We start from the raw sequence: 23705 nt of genomic DNA, 5'->3' as shown, positions 1-23705 counted from the left end.
GAAGTCAATCAAGAAAACTTAACAACCCTAAATATGTTTACCTCTAATTACAAAGCTTGACAGTGAAGTAAAAACGGACAGAAATGAAAGAAGAAATACATAAATCCACAATTAAGAGTTGGTAATTTAAATACTCCCCTTAGTAATCAATAGAATAAATAAAGAGAAAATAAGTAAGGATATCGAAGACTTAACATTACCAGCAAAAATATTCACAGAACACCACATCCAGGCAGCTATGGGATGTACATTATCTTCCACTGTATATGGAACATTCAGTAAGATTCAACATCTACAGTTTCAATAAATTTAAAGCATTAAAATCACACAGATTTTGTTCTCTGACCACAACAAGATTAAATTAGTAATCAATACTAAACAAACAAATATCTGGAAACCCCTCAAATATTTGGAAATTAAATGCCATACTTCTAAACAATCTGTAGGTCAAAGAAGAAACCCCAAAGAAAATTGGAAAATATTTCAAAATTATTTACTATAAAAATTAATTTTAAATTCCAAAAACTTCAATAATCTAATTGTAATTTATTAAAATTAAATTATACATCTTCACAGTACATATTTCCATCAAGAAAAGTTCTCTACAATTATTCAAACCTGTTTTTCATGTTCTTAAATAATATTTATAGGTTTCTTCATATAGGAAGGAAACTATACAGTGCTTAGTAGCTAATTTAACAAAAATGCACAGAAATACTACACTGGAAATAATAGGGCTTTATTGAATCACATAAAATAAATAAATGCAGTGACAATGCCAAGTCTGTGTAAGGCATGTCTCAGTATCATCAATTTATCAGATCTTCTCAACTAATGTACAAATTAACATAATTCTGATCAAACCAGTAATTTTTTTGTTTTGTTTTACTTTGTTTTTCTATGTAACTTCACAAGTTAATTACAAAATTTCTGTGGAAAGTAAAGGGCCAAAATATCTATGATAACTTTGAAGAACAACAGCAATATAAACGGTGTGCCTACTAGACATCAAAGTTTATTATAAAGCTACAGTATTTAGGCTAATGAATAATGGTGAAACACATACATGTAGTAGAAAAGAGACAACATAAGAACAGATCCATGCATAAATTGAAATTTGATTTATGATAAAAAAGGCATTAAAATTTTGAAGTTTTACCATGGAGAGAGAGAGAAAAGAGAGACACACAGACAGAGAGAGAGAGAGAGAGAGAGAGAGAGAGAGAGAGAGAGAGAGAGTGTGTGTGTGTGTGTGTGTGTGTGTGTATTTAATACAGCCTTTTCTGTGTTTTGGGGCAACAAAATTTGTTTACAAGTTCTTTGAAGACAGAAGCCATGCTTTGCATATCTTTGATACCTCCAACAGCACACAGCTTCACACAGAGCACACACTCAAAATACACAGATAAATAACTGACTACTCTCCTTACCTACTGGACAAGGTAGGCTCAAACACCTAACTGCTAATGGACTTTGCACCTTCTCCACTCAGTAATTCATTCTAAAACAACGGATTCAGAAACTTATGTCGGTGAAAGAACGTGGAAAGACTGAAAAAGAGTAAGGCTAATTAAAAGCTCTCAGGCCAAGGATAGTCAGCCCTCCTATACAAAATAATAATTAATTGGTTGGAAAAAGCAGTTTACATAAGTACATTTTTCCAAAATCAATGGGAAATAATCTAAAATCCCATCAAATTGTATTACGGAAGTATAATATAAAGGTCAAGAGGGTCACACTTGCAAACATTTCTTCTAAGAGCTGGGAAAGGGAGCGTTGTTCTCATCCATTTTTAATTTTCTGGAAAAACATATGATAGATGTATGTGTACACACATCTATACACACATAGATATTTGTTTTAGTTTACAAGAAAATACACTGAATAGGTGGATTTAATTCATCATTGGTTCTCTGTGGTTGAGAATCACTTAGATATATACTTTCCGGCATGACTACTATGATAATATAGATTTATCAGTGTCTAATTGGGATAATGTCCACAGTCAAAAGAATCCTCAGTCTAACTCTCTCAGTCTCAAAACTTCCAGGACCCAAATATCAGACTTCCGGCTCAAGCTCCACAGCAATACCAACCTTTTCTAGAGACAAGCAACTTGCTGATCAAAACCTGGGCTCCTGGAGATAATGTTCCTGAAACATGCTGCAGGAGTTCTATCTGGGACCTATGTGACATACATGTCATGTGCCATATCTCCCAGAACAAACATTTCAGGACTAAATGACACTAAAGTTGTAATCCTGAATTAGAGTCAAAGTGAAGCATGTCCTGGCTGGGTGCAGTGGCTCACACCTGTAATCCTGGCACTTTGGGAGGTGAAGGCAGGAGGACAGCTTGAGCCCAGGAGTTCAAGACCAGCCTGGGCAATATGGTGAAAATATAAGAAATAAGCTGGGCATGATGGTGCGCACCTGTAGACCCAGCTACTGTGGAGGCTGAGGTGAGAGGATCGCTTGAGCCTGGGAGGTAGAGGTTGCAGTAAGATGACATGGCACCAGTGCACTCCAGCCTGGGTGACAGAGTGAGACCATCTCAAATAAAAGTAAAAATAAAAATAAAAAGTGAAAGTGGAACATGTCCTGAAAATGAGTCCAGGACCCATTTACTATGGGGTTAGGTTCAAGGTATTAAATCTTCCACCATCCACGGACTACTTTACAATGCCAGACTTTTACTACACCTGACAGCTGTGGAAGGAGAGCAACCAGGCTGAGGAGCAAGAATTGCAAGATCGTGACTTTCTGAATGCAAACCTAGGGGACTAGGAAAGAGTTTTAGAATAAAGACTAAAGCACTGTAATTCATAAGTTTACTTACATATCTCAGGGCTGATGTCCTTTCCAACAAATCCTTCACAAATTCAGATAAATACTTGTACTCATCCATCTTTGCCTGTTCTGCCTTTTAAAGTTGAATTTTAATGCAGTTCCATGTGAAATGTCTATATTTGTGGCATTCTTCATTTTCAAGTAGAGTAACATTTGCCCAGGACTAGGAGTCCAAGCTCCCTTTATCCTCCTGCCCCAGATTACATTTCTTATTTCATGGAGTATCTCATTTGTGACACTCCCCAGTAGATTTTTCATGTTTTGTAATCAATGCAGAGGCTAGTGAAAAGCATGTTTGCAGAGAATCTGTATTATGAAAAATACTTATTATAATCTTGTCTGAAAAAGGTTACAGGATTGTATGTGCCATATGAACCCAATCATGTTAAGCAAATGATCAAATGAAATACTGTGTAGAAAACAGAATGAGAAATAAAAGCAAAGCATTCACAAGGTGTCCTTTAGTGATAGAACAATGAGCAAGTAAATTTTTAAAATATTTTTAAAGTTTGTTACATTTAGTATGTGTGTCATTCAGAATTAAGAAACTCCTCTCAAAAATAATGTGGATGCTAGTGTTGAAGAGTGAAGAGACTGGGCTCTGGAATCAATTGGATCTGGGTTTAAATCCCAACTCTCTACCTGTTTATAGATGTGTGACCTTTGGTCCTTAACTTCTATGAGTCTCAATTATCTCAATTTTAAAATGGGGGTTATAATACCTACATGCCAAGGTTTTTATGAGAATTAAGTTAATGTATATAAAGTGGCTAGCACTATGACTGACTCATAGCAACCACCCAATAAATTATGGCTTTAATTAGAGATTGTCAATAGCAGTGTAAAATCTAAAAGACTGTGACAAGGATGCAATCTTCTCAGAGGGGTCAGTGATGGCAAAAATTTGGCAATACAGAGAGATTTCTTCACATCACCTGTTGTTGCAACAATGAGAGAGTTGTGTGGAGACCAATCTCCATGCAGTGGGCCTGCCAGGTAAGTCCAACATGTCATGAATAAGTGCTGTCTCAGGTCTGGGTGCAGAGTCAGGGTATCACGGCACCTAATGTATGTCCTCATAATGTGCAACATGTGGTAGAAGAGAATAACTCTGTAGTGGTAATGATCTGCACAGAAGTGACATTGTCCCCAACAACACAAAGAGAAAACATATCCTCACTCTTCCACATCTGAAGAGGTTAAAGTTAACTAGTTAGTGCTCTAGAACCCACGAATAACTGCCCTCTCTGTGGGCTTGCCTAAGTCACAGGTAGTTCCTGGCAGGCCTAATCAGCGATTTGTCAGAATGAGTACTATTTCAGCAGCTCCCAGAAACGTGCTCTGCAGATCAGTCTGAACTCCCTCACCCAGTCTGTCAGTCAGCTTAGCCAGACTGACAGAGAGAAGGAAAACTCTATGGCCTCACGGTGCAGTAATGGCCAGAAAGTGTTTGGCTCATGTAAACATCATTTAAAATGTTTACATGGAATTTTAAAGAAAACCAGAGAAGGTCAGAAGAAAAGCAGAATGCAGAGACTAATACATCTTTGGATATTACTTTGGTTACAATATTTGTTTATTTTAAAGTAAAAACCTCAAAGTATTTAAAATGTTATTGTGGAAGATAATCACATCATATATTTGTAGTTATAAAACTTGCTGTGCACTATCAGGGATCAACTCTGTCTTTATATATAGAGAAACATATACACACTCTTTATAAACAATTGCTCAAGCAAAGGAAAGTGGTCTTTCAAATCTCAATATGGTTCCAGGAATTTGTTTTAAGTTTATAGGGGAAAATGCATTATGGCAGATTTCATCAACTTGAGTGAAGTCATCTTCTCATATAAGGTTTATTAAAGGCATTTAATCAGTGAGAAAGAATGAAATATTTACAATTCTCAAGTAGATAGTAATGATGTTAAATGTGTATGATATAAATATATCAACCAGGTCAGTGGAAATTTCCAATTTATTTTCAATCAAAATTCCTTCAAAAATTACAACTTATAAGACAGTATTTTATCAGTTACTCATCCATCTTAAGGGAACACAACTTTCCAATGGATAAAATCAAGAATGTAAATTAATCTACACTGGATTATGTAATATGCATGCCATACACAACACTGAATATGCCAGGAAAGGCAGTGGCAAAGTCATGCTCCAAAAGACATCCAGGAACAGAATCAGGTGTCCTGGTTTTTCTGACGTATCCCTACTGACTGGCTGTGCTTTTCTCTAACCTTAGTTCTTTCAGTAAGCTCTTACTGCACAAGCATAGACCCTGGCCTGGGCAGCGTTGTGAGGGAATCCAAGCAATGAAGAAAATGAACTCAATTCCACAGAAGCATGCACACACACATACACACATACCTGCATGGGTAAAATGCTCACTCTTTCCTAGACCAAAGCTGAGGTGCATTCTAAGCACAGGTGCATATTTTGTGACCCCTTCTGAGAAAAGGGTCAGGCCAATTTTGTCACTTATTGTATTCCTAGCACCCTAAACCCATGTTGAATAAATGTTTGGTGGATGAATAAATGAATGAGGGATTGCTGAGTCCTACCTGGAAAAATGCAAATGGTCAGCCAAAGTTTGCTGAATACCTCCTCTCACCCAGCTAATCCTGTTCCTAAAAGATAGATACAAAAAAAAAAAAAAAAAAAAAAAACGAGGCAAACCCAGATCTGTAAAGAAACAAAGTCAGATTTAAAAGGGTATTTCTTACTGATTTCCCTCTTTTGGGAATTCGTATGCCATGTTCTCTTAGTCTGAGACAATAAGGAATACTAAAGAAACAGAAGATTTCTTGCATCCCTGAACATTCCGGCAGAATATTTCAAGTTTCTATGGTCCAGCAAAAATTTCTGCAGACTCTAAAACAGATCAGCAATCCATTAAACGATTAATCCTAGTCTTATTCCAATTAAGTCCATAAAACCCTTCTGTGCTCCTGCCAGTTCTGAAATCTCAGCAATTCAACCCCTGTCCCTGCCACACCCTGGCAGTACACAGGCTTGTGGGGAAGACTGGCACCTATATAAATCCACTGATTCAGGGCAAGGGGCAAGGAAGTAATCAATACTGAACTAGAAGCTTCACAGAAGATGGCAAGTTCTAGGGCTGCCCCAGACATGTAGAATCAGAATCATCATAGCATCAAGTTCTCTAAGCCATGCTTATGCACGCTAACCTTTGAGAAGCACTTAAAGTTAGAAGACCCAAGGAGTTCAGCTGGGAGAGGTTGGGGCCTTGAAGCAGGGCAGTGGCAGCAGAGGTAGAGCCATAATAGCCAACATTTACTGAGACTACTACATACATACTAGGTCCTGTGTATTTCACAAGTCACCATTTAATTCTCACAACAGCCCTGTTCGATAGGTGCTATTACTCCCATTTCCCACATGAGGGTACTGAGACTCAGAGTTTAAGTAGCTTGTCTGAAGTTACATAGCTACTACCTGACAGCACTGGAAAATCAGTCTGTAAACATTTGCTTCACCATCTCCTCTGTAGTGCTTTTCAATTCTCAAGGAAAGTGGTCTTTCCCTGTCTTGCTACACTACCCACTTTCTTTCTCTCTTACTCAACTCTGCAGTGATTACCCTAAAAGCTCTCTAAACTATTTTGGAGGCCCAACTGATGTGAAAGTGAGTATATGAATAAGTGGGACACTTTAGAATTCAGTTTATAACCACTACATTCTCCGGACAACACCACCTAAGCTTTCGTAACAGCCTTCACATTCACTCTAGCCCAGGAAAGCTCTCTAGCTACTCTCTCAGATGCAGTCTTCTACATCTGAGAGATGTAGCATTTTCCTGGGTTGTACATGAAGCCCCAAAGCAATCTGCTTCCTCTTCCATGGTCAAACTGACTGCCCTTCCCACAACCCTTTCCTCCAGAATCCCTAGGCCATGTAAGAATTCTGCTGATCAGTATCAGGCAGGTGATTAAATGTTTGTTACTTTCCCTTCCTTATTTATCAACAGAATGCAACATTCCCCTTCCTTGGTTGAAACAACAGAAATTCGGTAGAATTAAATTTCTACATTTATTGTATAACAATCCTCTGAAAGGAGTAGAAAGCCAGGTATTCATATTTACCTGGATATTAGCAGAGAAAATCCCAGTTATATGACAAAATTCTCAAGCACCAATATCATCAATCTATTCCTGCAAATGATGGTTGCCAAGTCAATTTTCATAACATCTCTTCCTTCTCTGCCCTGGTTTGGGCCCATCGACCAGCATCCATAGCCTGTCCTTGGATCCCATCTTTGTACTATCGCTCACACTTGCCTGCTCCTACCAATCCTCAATGCCAGGCCTCAAGCTCAGGCCCTTTCACCTCAATTCCTGCAACCACCTCGTCCTCCATGGTCTCCATTCCTGCCCCCTCTAGTCCATCCTCAACCAGCGGCCAATATGATCTTATACACTGACTTGATCTGTCCTTCCACTTAAAGTCCTCCCCTGGGTCCCCCATTATCCCAGACTACTGGAAAGTTCCTGCTTGAAGCCCTCTGCAGCAAGTAACTTATTTGTCACATCTCTTTGAGGTATGATCTGATGTTGTCTTCACTTTACAGATGAAAAAAACTGAGTCACAGAAAGGTAGCCCAAGATCAACCAGCTAGTAAGTAGTAAATCAAAGATTTGAATCCAGAGAGTCTGGTATAAAGGTTAAAAAGTACACTGGATTTCCTTATATACCTATGCTACTGTTTCCAAGAAGTCTTCCCGGATTACCCCTAAGTCTTTCCTTTGAAGACCTATTTTCCAAACCCTGCCCTTTATGTGCATTTTTCTTATTCTTCCACTAGAATGTAAGCTTCCTCAGGACAAGGAAGGCTTATTCCACTTTCTATATCCTAAAACATCTAGAACTGTGTACCACAGACACAAAGCATTGGGTATTTGTTCAATCAAATTAAATGTATGTAAGTACAAAAGATGATATAGATAACTTGGTGCAAACTATGTTACTGTAACACCTCACCCTCTACTTTGCAAAGTGCAGTGACAGAATATGGTCCTATACAATGAGATGATAAAAGAGAGGAAATGAGAATTTAGAATACCAAAATTAAAGAGATGGGGTCACTAGGAGTCCTAGGATTTTACAGAATAAATAATTCCAGAGAAATCCAGCATATTTAATTTCCATAGTGAATTCTGTGTGATGTTTACCAACCCCATCATGTCTAAAGACGTTTCAAAGGGTTAGAGAACGGGTAATAGACTGTGGAAGCATTTACCAGACAAATCGATTCCAAGTTTCTTGCATCTAGTGGTTAAAGGGCTGTTTCACACTATCTATAACTGTCCAGGGCTAACTCCACCCCCGATAGGCAAAGGGAAGTTCATTATCACTTTGATTTCCAGTAAAACAATAAGACATCCTTGCAGGACTTCACTTCCTGGAAAAGGAAAATTAATCTGAAGTCTGCTACTCAAATGTACACATTATCACGGCTAGTTGCAGTAGCTGGACAATAAAACCTAGTGAATAAGACCTATAGATACCCAGGTGACAAACACGAATTGTAAGATTTTAAGTGGAATTCAATCAGCCTGTAGAACTTAATGTTTTTCATTATTCCCAAAGCATATCCTAATATTAAATACAGAAATCAATCTGTATAGGAAGCAATAAACTCCCCTGATACGAAGAAAAGAAAAGCTTCTGCTTTTCTTCTGGATAATTGTCTGGTGCTATCTTTCCCTGATTGATTTCTTTGATCTCTATTTCAAAGGCTAGCCTTCACTTCCCAATGAGAGTGGTCTACTGTGGGATTCAGAGGGGAATTCCGAAGTTATTGTTAATGGTCCCTACATTTCTAGCTATGTCACAATTTCCATCCATTTGTGACCTTCTGCTCACTAGGAATGTGCCTATATACCAACCTTGATGTTCTATTAATTCATTAAATTCATACTCTTCTCCAGATTGACATCTTATAAAAATCTAGCTGAAAACTGATAGAAATATCAGTAAATTTTTATCTCTTTTGGATATTCTTTTGATTTCCCTTAGACTTAACCTGAATTCTTCTAGGACTGGGACACATGAAAGCACCTTAAGTCGAAAAGCTGAAGTACTGCATTTATTCCCAATACATTCACGAAGTGCCTACTCTGAGCCAGCCTTAGCAATACCAAGTGTGAGAATCCAGAGATGAAGATGCCACAGTCTCTGTCCTCACAAAGTCCACAGTCAATAAGGAGAGGCATTTAAGTCAATCATTATAACTCCACAATTAGAAAGGATTTTGTCAAGATTAAAACAGTCTGTGAAATCTAAAAGACAGGTAGAACTGAAAAATATTGCCAATTTTTAAATTAATTATGAAAAGTATGGTACTCTCATTCGTCTTCAAAATCACAAAAAAAAACTACTCTGGGACTTGACAGGGAATCTGTCCTCAGGTCCCTTGTTATAAGAGTTCCTTGGAGATGAAACCATCCCCTTATGTTACTTTTATATTTAAGCAATAAACTTCCCTTGGAATGGGGCTCATGTGAATTTAGATTTATAGCAGTAGAAAAGTATAAGATTTTAGAAAAATTAAAAATAGTAATAACATTAAATGATATTTATTAAACACTTAAACTACATCCCAGGCATTATCTTCCCCATTTTACACGTGAGGAAAATGGGTTCCAAATATTTTTGCTAACTTTCCCAAGACCATCTTGAGAGTTCATGGCAGTGCCTGAGCACTCACTCGCTGTAGTGCACTGCCTTTTCATTACTTAGCATTGACCCTTTTTCAACACTCTTGCCCATCCTGACCACCCTCCTCACACCCACCCCCAATTTCCATCTGTGACCTTCAGCTCACTAGGAATAAGCACGAACATCTCACATTTCTCCCAATTCTGGTTCCCTTGCCTATCAACAAATTACTTTGATGTTCTGAAGCAATTACATTTATGTCCAATAATGTTTTGGCAATTGATCATGCTCTTGAAACTCACAAAAAAATCATAAATATGGTGACAAAGTGTCTGTAAACACATCAGTGTCGTTCGTTGAAAAAAAAAAATAGGAGAGCTTGGTTTCCATCATGTTGAGAGCTCGGTCCCTTGACAGTGATTGCTAAGACACGGGATTTGAATATTTGAGAATTCCTAGTGTATAGAAAGGAGTGACAGTCCAGTGTACTTCAAACCTCTAGACAGTATCAAGGCTGAAGTGCAGCAGCACTTTAGGCTTCGGAGGAGGTAAGAATCTTGAAGTGCATCCCATCCTTGTTTCTTCCTCATTCCTTCCCCCTCCAGTATTTGAGTTCTAGGCTCCTGCTACACCTCTCTCCCAGCTAGAGCTCTCCTAAAGCCCCTTTGGGTGTTTGTTGCTGTCATATCTGAGTGGACCATGACACTGAACCAAGGCTGATACTCTTAGATGCACTCAAGATCCAAAGACAGGCCAGGCATGGTGGTACAGGTCTGTAGTCCCAGCTACTCAGGAGGCTGAGGCAGGAGGATCACTTGAGCCCGGGAGGTCAAGGCTGCAGGGAGCCATGATTGTGCCACTCACTGACTCCAGCCTGGGTGACAGAGTGAGACTCTGTCTCAAAAAAAAGGTGGGGGGGGCAGGTGCAGTGGCTCATGCCTGTAATCCCAGCACTTTGAGAGGCCAAGGTGGGTGGATCAGGAGGTCAGGAGATCGAGACCACCCTAGCTAACACGGTGAAACCCCATCTCTACTAAAAATACAAAAAATTAGCTGGGCATGGTGACACGCACCTGTAATCCAGCTATTCGAGAGGCTGAGGCAGTTGAATCACTTGAACCCGGGAGGCGGAGGTTGCAGTGAGCCAAGATCGTGCCCTGCACTCCAGTCTGGGTAACAGAGCAAGACTCTGTCTCAACAACAACAAAAAAAAAGGTAAAAGAAAAAAGAAAAGGATTCAAGGACACACGATTGGGAATACTGCCCCTGAACACCTCCCAGAGAAATTTTCCTGTCTACTCTTCACACATTGTAACTCTATCCTATCTATTTCAGCTATTCATTGAATTGAGAGCTATGCAAAATTAAGCTGACAGAGCTGGCTGTTCATGGCCCCTCTTTCCAGGGTTCATTAGTGGACACTTTATTCCTGTATCCTGCTCTTTTCCTCTCTCTTTTTTCATCATTTTGTCCCCAAGTTCCAATATGGGTTCCTCTTCAAAAGAAATCAACCAGAGAATTTACCAAAAATGAAGAATGAGAAACTCAAAACGTATAACTGATAGTTCATCTATAAGAAAAGATGTAAAGGGAGCATGTTCGAAGGAAAAGGTCAACAGGAGAAAATCCCATATTCTAGCATCCTGGTTCTCTTTACCAGATAGCACTTATATGAAAAGTAGAGACTCGTTTGTGGAAGTAAAGATAACACACATCACATAACACATCTTTCCGGAAGAGTCCTCTGTAAATAAAATTCCACTATTCATTTAACATTTATTCATTTTATAGACATTTTCTAAGTGTGAACTCTGTGGCTGACTCTGGAGAATAAAGAGATGAAGTCAATTCGTTCTGCTCTTTGGAGATTAGACTTATAGATAGATAACTAGAATACAAGGTAAAAATTTATAAATCCCTTTAAAAAGTTATACATAAAGTGTTGTGGAAGCTAAGAGGGAGAAATAAAAATGAAGAGCATAGATGGAATACAGAAACAGAAGCACAGAGAGTCAGCATCTAGTGTTAGGGACAGCAGGGGGGCGCCTGTGTTAAAGTAATCATACTTTTTCTTAAATGCCCTGAACTCTGCTAGAGTAAAGTTCAGGGTTCTCTGGCTAATGAAAAGCTCAGGCTGTCATTCTTAGACTCACAGAGAAAATAGACTACACTGCTACTGAGATAAGGAGAGCAAACCATTATAGAAGAAAAACTATTTTCACCCATTATATTTCAATAGAATTTCCATTTCAAACCACTGAGGCAATCCAACATGTGTAATCTTGTCTAATAAGAAAAATAATGTGAAGTACTAAGTGACAGCCTCCAACAACCCAGAATAGAGGCTCTTTCCTGCACATCTCCCCCACACCTCCCATCTTCACTTTCTCCCAATAATTTGTATTCAATGAATAAATAAATGAATGAAGTAATCATGTTTTAATATTAGTTAAAGCATTGGAGTTTGCAAATGATTACTTAAAAAGTTAAAATTGAGTCAAGATTACATTACTCTCATGTCCATTTCACTATGCCTCTTTCCTTAAAATGTCTACAGCTTTTAAGCTTCCTACAGTTATTCCTTTGCTCCTTACAAAAGCTGAATAACAACTTATCCTTTGACTTGGATTCTACAGATCTGCATAACACTTTTAAAACTTCTATTATTACTCATGTAAGGGTAAAACTTCATTTCATACATATTTTCTCACTTGAGTTTATTAAAATTTATAGAAACTAAGGTTTTTCTAGTCCCTCACCTTATTAAAAAATTTTGCAAAGTTAGTAACAGGCTTAAGTTAAACTTGAAGCCTTTACCGGCTTGTAAGATTAACATTTTATATGACATTGTCCACACTGGATCTACCTTATATACAATATAAACAGATGCTGACTTTTAAAAATTATGTATTAAACAGAATTCCAACCATATACACTAAAAATAAAACTCACTGAAACTTGATCAAAGAATTTCAAAATTTTGCAGAATGGGAAAATCACATTTTACTGTTTCCTTAAAAAAAAGTTAATTTGTCAAACTACAGGCAAACCCATTTTTCTACAGTATTTTAAAGGATGGATTATCAGAAACATGGAATGAGATTTCGTCTGTGACTTAAATGCCCAAGAGATGACCCTGAAAAAAGAAAAAAAAATCAAATAATATATTCTAAAACTATTTTCTTTAACTCTTCAATGAAGCAATCCACATTCCCAGCTTCCTTGGAAGGGGAGGAGCCTCTTTGTTCACCACAGTTGTGATGCCAGTGTCCACACTTTCTCTCCAACAACGTGAACTCAGTTATCAAAACCCACCATCTCAAAGCCACTCAGAGGAGAGGGAGAGGGGAGAAATCTCTGGCAAATGTCATCCCCATGCAACAGCATCTAAGATCAGAGGGGACTGTGTCAACAGAGTCATTCTGGATTTGGGGAGTTAGGCTTGTTTCTGTTGTCTCTGCAGCAGAGAAAGTTCTTAAGCCTGCAAGGCCAGTTTTTGAACCTACTGGAGATATCTCAGGAGTTTTTGCTGCCTTCAAACCTGCCAGAGCCTTAATCAATACATCAGGGAATTTGGCACAAAAACATTAATAACCTGTTGTCATAAGAAGTTTGACACTGCAATTAGCTGATGGTCTTCTTGCTCAGAAATGGCTGGTCAATATTACTCCTGGGGAATTCAACATAGCTGAGCCAAATACCATTGATCACATATATACAATGGTATACAGGTAACAACAACTTTCCTAAAGGTCACTGGTCCTGCAGAACACGAATACCAAAAGATGGTAATAGGATTAAGCAAAAATAAAAATAGGTATTAAGTGTTCCTTAGTGGAGAACATTTGAAAAATGCTGGTTAAATATACTGAAGCAGATTTATTGACACAAGACATCTCAGCACTTTTAATAGACCTAAGAGCACAGAGAATCTCCAAGATGACTTCAATATGTCTTTGTCTTGTTTTACTTTCTATCCTCAAACACCTATGCATGCATTTTGGCTTACGCATGACACAATGGAAACTTTGAAAGCCTAACAAATATTGAATGGTCTCTGTGACAAAAATACTAGTCTTAGGATCCCCTCCAAGGTTTATGAATGGTCCAGGGAAAGACGAATGTGGTAATAGTAGAGATCCTTTTTAACTGGTTTACTGGTTGTAGTTCAAAGTCCTCCCATAAAGGTCCCCAGCATAGCCTGCCCAAATACCTGTGAAACAACTCTAAGAATAAAGGACTCTCAGGGCCAGGTGGAGTGGCTCATACCTATAATCACAGCACTTTGGGAGGCCAAGGCGGGCAGATCACGAGGTCAGGAGATCGGGATCATCCTGGCTAACACGGTGAAACCCCGTCTCTACTGAAAATACAAAAACAATTAGCTGGGCATGGTGGCGGATGCCTGTAGTCCCAGCTACTCAGGAGGCTGAGGCAGGAGAATCACTTGAACCCGGGAGGCGGAGGTTGTGGTGAGCTGAGATCGCACCACTGCACTCCAGCCTGGGCAACAGAGCAAGACTCCATCTCATAAATAAATAAATAAAGACTCTCACCTAACCTTTCTTTTACAAAACAATTGCAATGACTGTGCATTATGGTATATGTCTCTGTCAGAATTATCTGTGTAAGATAAGTCTCCTTCAGGCAAACAGTATGAACCATAAATTAATAGGCTATTAATCCCTGCCATTGAAATAACTTTGAAGACAGAAACAAGGTAAAATCTGTTCACTATATGTACCATCACAGTAGAATTCCTATACTAAGGAAATGGTCCCAAAATGGAATTTCAAGGCTGTGCAAGGATAAAATGTGGTTCTACTGAGAATTTTTTATTAAATGAGCAACTTAACATAACAGAAGTGTAAATCTCATTCTCTCGCTCTCTTTCTCTCTCTTTCAAGACAGGTCTCACTATATTGCCCAGGCTGGCTTCTATTAATAATTCCTGGGTTCAAGCAATCCTCCCACCTGAGCCTCCCATATAACTAAGACTACAGGTGCACAACCACTGCACTGGGCTGTCTCATGTAATTTCAAAAAATATATTTAGAGAACTGACCAGCTGCATAGCTGGAAAAATGCCCCCTTTGAAAGAATTGGGTGAGAATGAGCTGTAATTGTTATATCTTAAGATTTATAAATCTATTTTCTATATCTATTTACTTTTTCATTACAGAAGTATCAAATTACGTTTATGGCAAATCATGTAAAAAAATTACATTTATGGCAATAAATATATGCTATGTTTTGAGAGAATACAATCATATAATATCTATATAAACATAAAATTACAGTAGTTGGTGATAATTAACATTCAAGTTCATTTCTGTTTGCAATTGTTCTACAACTGAGTACACATACACACGCGTGCACACACACACATACGCACACACACTTCTTATTGATCTACAATCACCAATTTATCAAAACTAAGACATCTTTCCTTCACTTGATTTTACAATTCTCTGAGGGAAATTAGAAGAGTGCTACATTTAAAGTGATCAAGTAGAATCTCAAGATTAAAATATGATTTGCACTTTAAATCTGTAGTTGTCATTGGTGAAAATCAAGAACATCCATAAACAGATATTTTTATTATTCATGCTACACAATTTCACATGTAATCAGTTCACTAGGATAAGGGTTGATCATGACTATTTGAATGATGTTACATCTTGACCTGTGCTTTAAGCCTGACTGAGCATTGTATGAATTACTAACTCAGGCGTTATTATTTTAAAATGCAGTTTATTGCTAGGCAAGGTGGCTCACGCCTACAATCCCAACACTTTTGGAGGCTGAGGCGGGAGGATCACTTGAGCCCAGGAGTTCAAGACCAGGCTGGGCAATACAGGGAGACACCGTCTCTACAAAAAAGTAAAAAATTAGGACTGGGCGCGGTGGCTTAACACCTGTAATCCTAGCACTTTGAGAAGCCGAGGTGGGCAGATCACTTGAGGTCAGGAGTTCAAAACCAGCCTGGTCAACATGGTGAAACCCTATCCATTCTAAAAGTACAAAAAAAAAAATTAGGCGTTGTGGCAGGTGCCTGTAATCCCAGCTACTTGGGAGGCTGAGGCAGGAGAATCACTTGAACTCGGGAAGTAGAGGTTGTAGCAAGCCAAGATTGTGCCACTGCACTCCAGCTTGGGTAACAGGGTGAGACTCTGTCTCAAAAAAATAAATAAATAAAAATAAAAATAATTTAAAAAAAAATAAATTAGCTAGGCATGGTACTGCACGCCTGTAGTCCCAGCTACTCACTGGCTACTGAGGAGGCTGAGGTGGGATAATTGCTTGAGCCCTGGAAGTCGAGGCTGTAGTGAGTCACGATTGTGCCACTGTACTCCAGCCTGGGTGACAGAGACAGACCTTGTCTCAATAAAGAAAAAAAAAAATTCCAGCTCATTACTTAGATTTTCCCCACTTACAACTTGATGATCTGTTTCAAACTACAGAGGAATCTTACTTCCATTACAAGTACATAGTAAAATATAAAAAGGTAAGTACAAAAGTTAAGTCTGAAAGACAAAAATTGTTTTCTTACCTGAGAATGAGAGATTTAAAAGCTGATGAGTGTTGTGTATGGGCACTGGATAGTCTATCCAGATCATCTTAGGAAAAAAAGACGTTTTTAAATAAAAAATAGCCCGTCTAGCAACACCAGGGAATTCAATAATCACATAACTGAAAATAAAGGTAAGAGAAACTTTTCAACCACCAAGACTTTCCAGATTAGAAATGACTTTTCATAGTGTTACAATTCTCACAGAAATGCTATCGACTGGAGAAACTGGGAATGTTCATCACCTCCCCCTCCCCGAGAAAAAATGTTCTTAAACCGCTTTTACCTTTTGCACGAAGTCAAATGTCTTCAGTCTCCTCCCAATTCCAGTCCCCCGCAATCACCACGGTGGTCTACTTGACCAAAGGGACTGAGCTTTCTGATGCTATTTTGTCCAGTGGTCTTTTATACAAGCCCTAGAGATGGTGTTTAGATCTGCCTCTAAGGGAATTCTCCTTTCTCTGCAATGTAAAAACTCTTACTTGTAATCTTTAAGTTGGTTTATAGATACAAAAATGAGTGATGGCTGGGAGCAGTGGCTTGCACCTGTAATCCCAACACTTTGGGAAGCCTGAGACAGGAGGATTCCTTGAGCCTAGGAGTTCAAGACCAGCCTAGGCAACATAACGAGACCTCATCTCTATTTTTTAATAAAAAAAGAAGAAAATGTAAGTGTCGATGTTCAAAAATTTCTTTTAACGGATTCTATGGACTTGCTTCACTTTAGGCAAATAGTATTCTTGCCTTTTCTGAGGGACACACCATTTTTGCCTCTGGAGCATACCAATGCTAAAGCCAAATAGTATAGTCCCAAAAAAGCAATCTGTTTCTGATATTTGGCAAAATAAATCCCCACAGTATCTACTGGGTGTAAAGGTATGTGGAACCTGGATGTATGCACTTGGATCCCAAAGTACATCATTTTTTTCAAGTTTTTCCAGATTCAGGTAGAAGGCACTCTCACAAATGTTTTCCTCAGCTTCCTTCTCCCTGAACCCTCTAGAATTCATTGTCCGCTACTGTCTCAGGGCACTTGCCACTTTCTAAGATGTCTGATCACTATTTGACCCCTTGTCTGTCGCCCCCAGTGGAGTATGAGCAAAAGGTCAGAATGTGGTCTGATTTCTCCCTGTCTGCAGCACCTAGCACAGGGCTGAAGCTCAAGAATCATCCGGTGACATGAACTGAAGCCACTCCTCAACAGATGACTTTCATTCACATCAGTCAAGGAGCATCTGGCAAGAATCTGATTAGGTGCCCACAGTTGGCACTTATGCCCAGTGCTTAACTTCACTAGTGACTGGCACTTGGGACTACCTGTTTGGCACAATTGTGACCTCAAGGAAGATCCCCTCACAAGGTTTGTCGCTTGAAAACATTGTGAAGCAAGCGGGAGTAGTCATGTGGACTTTGGAACCCACTTAGTTAGATAGGTTTGAGTTTGGTTTGGTTTATTAAATTCATTTCTACCTTGCCTCATTACAGACAACATGTTAGTAAAGGGAAAATATAAGAAGTTCAATATATGATTTCTCCACAAATATTTATTGAATATGTTCTCCTATTATAATCACATGTGTTCTTGTCTGGAGATTTTAAGCATCACCACAGTAAAACTGTCTCAGCCTGTCACCCAAGGCTCTCTATAATACAACCCAACTCATCTTTCCAGTCACACCATTCATGAATTCCAGGAAGTACCTACTATTATCCAGACACTCACTCTTCATTCCTACTGCCCAGCCTTTGCTCATGATCATCTCCTTGCCTAAAATGTCCTTCCCTGTATCTTTACATAATGAAGTAATATAAATCTTTCAAAGCACTTCCCCCAAAGCACCTTCTCCAAGAAGCCTTTTCTGATACTCTCTCCTCCAGCTCCATAGCACATTGCCTGTACCCCTTATGGCACCTGCCTTACTTGGTACTGTTTCAAAGTCCTGTATTGTCAGTCTCTCCCTGATTAGTGCAGCGAATAGGGTAAGCTTCTCTCCGCAACACAAGGCTATATAAACATAGCCTGTAAAACTATGAAGAATAACATTCAGCTAGTTGAAAACTGAAAAATCAAGAACTTGTTGTTTCTCTAGAGATCACGAGATGCAGGAAGAGAATGACCTAAGACATAGAAAAAAATGTAGGAAAACATAAAGGACAGATGATAATATAGCTTGAATATTTGTCCTTGCCCAAATCTCATGTTGAATTGTCATCCCCGAGGTTGGAGGTGGGGCCTGGTAGGTGACTGGATCGTGGGGGTGGATCCCTTATGGCTTGGTGCTGTCTTCTCCACAGTGAGTGAGTTCTTGTGAGATTTGGTCATTTAAAAGTATGTGGCACCTTCCCCCAGTCCGACCCCAGCCACCACCCTCACCCCAAAACCTCCCCTCCCTCACCCCCCACTCCCATCCTCTACCCCCAGCATGCCCTTCCCCCATCTCCCATCACCACCGCATCCTCCTGCACCCCCTTTTGCTCTAGCCACATGATGTGTAAGCTCCAGCTTCACTTTCCACCATAAGTAAAAGCTCCATCCAGAAGCCAATACCATGCTTCCTGTAAAACCTAAAGAACCGTTAGTTAATTAAATCTCTTTTCTTTATAAATTACTCAGTCTCAGGCATTTCTTTGTAGCAATGCAAGAACGAACTAATACAGATGACTTAATATGGAGATAGCCATTTCTGTTCATATAAAGGTATATTTCAAGTGAACCATTTAAAAGATATCTTCATGAATCATTTAATTAAGAATCTGATAGGTAAGTTTTTCTCTGTCTCCAGTCCATTTTCAATTTAAAATATTGACAGCCAATCAGTAAAACAATCTAGAGAAAATGATACTGGAACACTTCATTAAAGGACTTTTTAAACCGAAAGATTTACATATATAAATGAACAGAAAAATTTAAATTTAAACCGTAGAGAACCTGAAAGTATTAGAGATTATAGTGGGATATTTTAGGCCACTCTCAGTCCATATTTATTAAGGTTTCCCTTTACTTGACGCCATAGGAATTTACCAAGGAAGAAAGAATACAGTTTCCAGGACAGTGAGTTCTACATTTCTGGCTTCTGGGAAAATCAAGTTATCTACAGTGATTTCAAATACTTTTATTTATTTATTCATCATTCATGCCCCCCAGTTATCTACTATGAGCAAGGCACTGTGTCCAGTGTTTTCAATGCTATTGTTATTATTGTTGTTGTGGGGTTTTTTGGTAAATCAAAAGGACCTAAAGAAAAATTAAAATATTACTATTTCAAAGAAGAGCTATAGCTCTTATAACTGTCAAAATGATTCTCTAAAACTTGAGCAGCTGGAATGTTAAAAGGTGATAAGAAAAATCAAATGAGAAAATCAAAGTGGTCAGGTCAGGCTGGATTCTCTAACTGAAGGTAGTAACATTTTTATTTAATATGTGAGGTAGCTGGGCACTACTAAAATTTTCCGAGAATTGACTTACAAGATCAAACTAATTTTAAAAGAGGTGATGCAAGGGGAGCTCAAGCAGACAGGCTGAGAAGAGGTTCGAGGTTAGCTGTTGCGGAAAGAAGAGAAAAAGGTTGTAAGAGAGGATGTCTCCCAGACGTGCTATGAAGGAGGTAGACTAATATGAGAAGGAACAAAGATTAAGAATTAAATGTGTTGCTACTGTTATGGGCCTGGAGCAGTGGGGGCTAAAATAGCTAAAGGTCAGAAGAGGAGAGTGTTCTTTCCTAAAGAAAAACTGAATCATGGAAAAGTACTGACAGAAAAGTCATCAACTTTAGGTTCTCTTGCATGCTTAGGCATCAATGAAACATGGAAGAAACTCCAACCTCTATTTGACAAGAATTGTCAATTTGACCACATAGACATGAGTCGGACAGATGACTTCGAAGTCTCTTTCAGCTTGGGGAATCCATGACTCTACAAGGCATGTTCACAGAGAATATTTGAAATTAGACTAATTACTTGAGCGCCCCAAGCGAGTGACTTGAGGAAAAGAAGATAAGACCTTGGAAATATTCTGTTAGATGGGTGGAGGCAAAACACAGCAGCAAGGAGACAGAAAAGAGCCAAAGCAACTAAGGAGGAGATGAGCACAGATGGGAGCAGCCTTTCCACTCTGAACAAAAACAAAGCAGCTCAGGATCAGGGAGGAAACTAGAAAGGAACTGGAAAAGACAGATAAAGACATAATGTTATTTTGCATAATGCCAAAGGACAACAATTTCAGCACTCCAGAACTCTATGGCACCTCAATCTGTTCCATTTTAAGAATAATCTGTTCTTCCCAAGTAACGTCTTAAGTGCAAGTTTTGCCAATGTTCAGTTTATTAGCAATGACATTTACAAAACCGCCTCAATCCACTTTTCTTCCTGGAAACACCTAACCTGGGTGATCCCCCAGACTTGCACAAAGCCTATTTGTCCAGAAAGGCTTAGCTGGCCTCTGTCATGAGGGAGCCTTTGGACAAAGGAGAGAGATTTGCATAAAGGTGGTCAGCTTAATACAGCCCCTGTTTGAGGCTGTACAGCATTGAAAGGGCCATTCTCCAACCTGGCAGTGTAATCCTAATAGAGAGCTTTTGTCCCTAAGGCTGTAGTGGGCCGCTTTATTCAGCTGACAATCCACAGTAAAAGAATGAATCAACCACCTCCTTTTAGTACAGCTAAGGCAGCTGGCAGCCCACAGTCCTGACAGCTTACCACATAAGAAGCAGGACAATTATCAGCCTCAGACCCAAAAGGTGCTCCATGAGGGAGTGACCACAGCTAGGGCTCCTGGTGGCATGCTGGGCGTTTACCACTCAAGACAAAGGTCCCAGAGCCCAATCTCCACACAGGAAAGGGGCTGTGGGAGTGCCAGCAGAGCTGTTCCCTACAGTACTTCCCAAAGAGATCAAAAACATTTCATCACTATGTAGCTCCTCGGCCAGTTTTATGGAGCTCTATAATCATTTCCCATTAGAATGCTGGGAATGAGCCAGGCTTCTTGCTTCTTTTTACAATTTCATTTTTTTTAAAGGAAATTTATTTTAGGTTTCTTTTTTTAAGAGTGCCAAATTTACAAAATAGAAAGGAGAGACAACACAAGCATAATTCTACCACTGTGAGGGAAACATTGCCATATTGGAGTATTTCTTTCCAGTCTATTTTACATGGCTGTGAACATTCTGTAAATACAGTTTTTGAATCAGGGCAAGTCTGAGTAGGGAAACAAACCCTTTAGCAATTAGGTATCTAATTAGGTTTCTCCTAATTTATTTTATTTCAACTTCAAGAAGAGGAACAGAATCCTAACTTCCTTTAAATCCCTTATCTTCAAGTAATCCCCAGCCTAACCCCCGGTTCTCCTGAATCCTACCATACTGCTCTGCCTACTGCAGGGATGCCTTATCCCAAAAAGCAGAGAAGTTGTCTCCTAGAAGCTGTTGAATAATTTTTTTTATAAAGGGCTATGTCCACACATAAAAATCTATATGCAACAAAATTAATTTAAGATGGATATACAAATTAAGTATTAATATCACATAAAAGGTCAAAAAATATATACCACTGAGTGAAAAGGTTGACAATGTATGAGCCACATTGTTTTCAAATTAGAAAAAGGGGCCAAGGAAACCTTCCACTTCCCGAAAGAAATGCTATGGACCTCCTCACTTAAAATTATCTCTGTAATTGTTGCTGACTCTTGGCTACCTGATGCCAGAGCTCCTCTCCCCACCTTACCCTCAGCCCCTACTCCTGTGCCATTCCTTTTCTCAATGCTGATGGTTAAGACACTTGCCCATTATGTGAGGCTCTGCAAATGCCCTGGCTGCCAGTTACAATATACTCTGTTCTATACACTTCAAATGCCTTCCGTAATCACAAGTTAGAACTTTACACGAAAGCTCTAACTTGTTTCTTATGGAATGTATAAAAAAAGAAACAACTCTCAATGAGAGTTTCCAGATTCTTCATGTTGATTGATCTTGTTTGTGAATTTCACCTTAAAGTACAATCATTTTGTGCAGAAAGACTTTTCAATTTCCCCCTCAAATTCCTGCCTGTTACTTTAAAGCTTTCTCATTTCAAAGTGCTGTGTGGTTCATGCCTTACAGCACAGCTTACACCTATATTTCTGAAGATGATTGGCAAAGGAGGCTGATATGGGAGAAGGAAAAGAGTAAACAGCCCTAAGTCCTGTATGAAGAATACCCAGGAATGTTTCAAAGTGATCTTGACGCAGCCCAAGGAGGAGAGTGGAACTGCCACAATTTATTGTCTACACTAAGGAATATATTTATTGCTTTCTACTAGAAAACTATTAACCTACAAGTTCATTCTCCCAACTGGGAGACCTAAAGTTAGAGGAGAGCAAGCCAACAAAATATACTTGCCTTAATCCACACTTTAAAATTAGTGACTTAAGTAGGGGGAATTGCAAAATCAATGGAAAATCAACACCCCTCTTGAGGTCAGAATTCTTGGGATCTAGTCCCAGCTCTGCACTAGCTGTGTGATCTTGGGCAAGTCACCTAGCCTGTCTGAGTACCTGTAAAATGGTGCTAAGCCCTGGCCTCCCTACCACATAAGGCCGCTCTCAGGAGGATCAGATACCACACGGATGGAGAAGTCTAAGGCGCATTGCTCACCCATATATTTGGTCAATGTCTCAAATGATAAGGATCACCTTAACCTTGAATGTTAAGGTTCACCTTAACAAGGAGACAAGCTTAAAGAAAGACACACTAGTTCAACACTTCTTAGATCTTTTCCCTAAATATCAGTAGTATTCATGAAATCAACAAATATTGCAGTAAGTGAAACATATATCATCAAAAAAAATAAAAACAAAAAGGAGAAATCTTGGAACATTGTGTGCATACATACGTTATGGTTAAATACCAACGCAGAAAGAAGAACACTATTCAAATTCATGAATTTATGCTTTAACTTCCAAAGCTAAATATTAGCTTGACTGAGTAGTATTGTGTGCCTTGATCTCAGGTATTAGCATATAAAAGAGCCGATGGCCCTTAGCTCCCTGCCATCCCAAAGGTACAACTTGTATGTTTAAATACGGGGAACATTTATTAGTGGTCATGAACACTCTGTAATCAAGAAACAACCAGTTACTTAAACAATGTGCTTAACTGTTAGAAATAGAATCAGAAGAAAAACTCATCAACGTCCAAAACATCCTACCCTACTGGGACATTAGCTAGACTCAAGTCAGAACACACACACTCCATAAATACATATCAAATAACAAGAATGGTATTCCAGTTCTCATAAACAACATTTGGAAGTCAATTTAATATTTATATAGTGTTTGGAGAAAGCCTTGCCAAAATCTTAAGCCCTTGATAAAGGACAAGGGGCAAATGTAAAGTTTCAGTGTAAACTGGGACGTCAAAGGTAGTTTGTATTTTCCATTAAAAAATACGACAATTGGCCGGGCGTGGTGGCTCACACCTGTAATCCCAGAACTTTGGGAGGCCGAGGCAGGTGGATTGCTTGAGCTCAGGAACTCAAGACCAGCCTGGACAACACAGCAAAACCCTACAGTCTCTACAAGAAAATACAAAAATTAGCCGGGTATAGTGGCATATGCCTGTGGTC

At 39.0% G+C, this 23705-nt stretch overlaps 1 protein-coding gene across 1 annotated transcript in view; it reads right to left on the bottom strand.

Moving 5' to 3' along the window:
• The window catches only part of PASD1 (PAS domain containing repressor 1), a 92536-nt gene extending 75417 nt beyond the window's left edge, over positions 1 to 17119 (bottom strand). Inside the window, exons 1-2 of the mRNA XM_074029431.1 lie at positions 16894 to 17119; positions 16092 to 16158 (exon numbers count right to left, since the gene is read on the bottom strand). Of these exons, the coding sequence (XP_073885532.1) occupies positions 16092 to 16158; positions 16894 to 17119 (293 nt within the window). The remainder of the gene's footprint in view (positions 1 to 16091; positions 16159 to 16893) is intronic.
• Between the last annotated feature and the right edge of the window lie 6586 nt (positions 17120 to 23705).

This window comes from Macaca fascicularis, chromosome X, assembly GCF_037993035.2.
Source record: "Macaca fascicularis isolate 582-1 chromosome X, T2T-MFA8v1.1".
Lineage (NCBI taxonomy): Eukaryota > Metazoa > Chordata > Mammalia > Primates > Cercopithecidae > Macaca > Macaca fascicularis.
The sequence above is the reverse complement of the archived record's forward strand: the minus strand, read 5'-3'. Positions and strand labels throughout refer to the sequence as shown.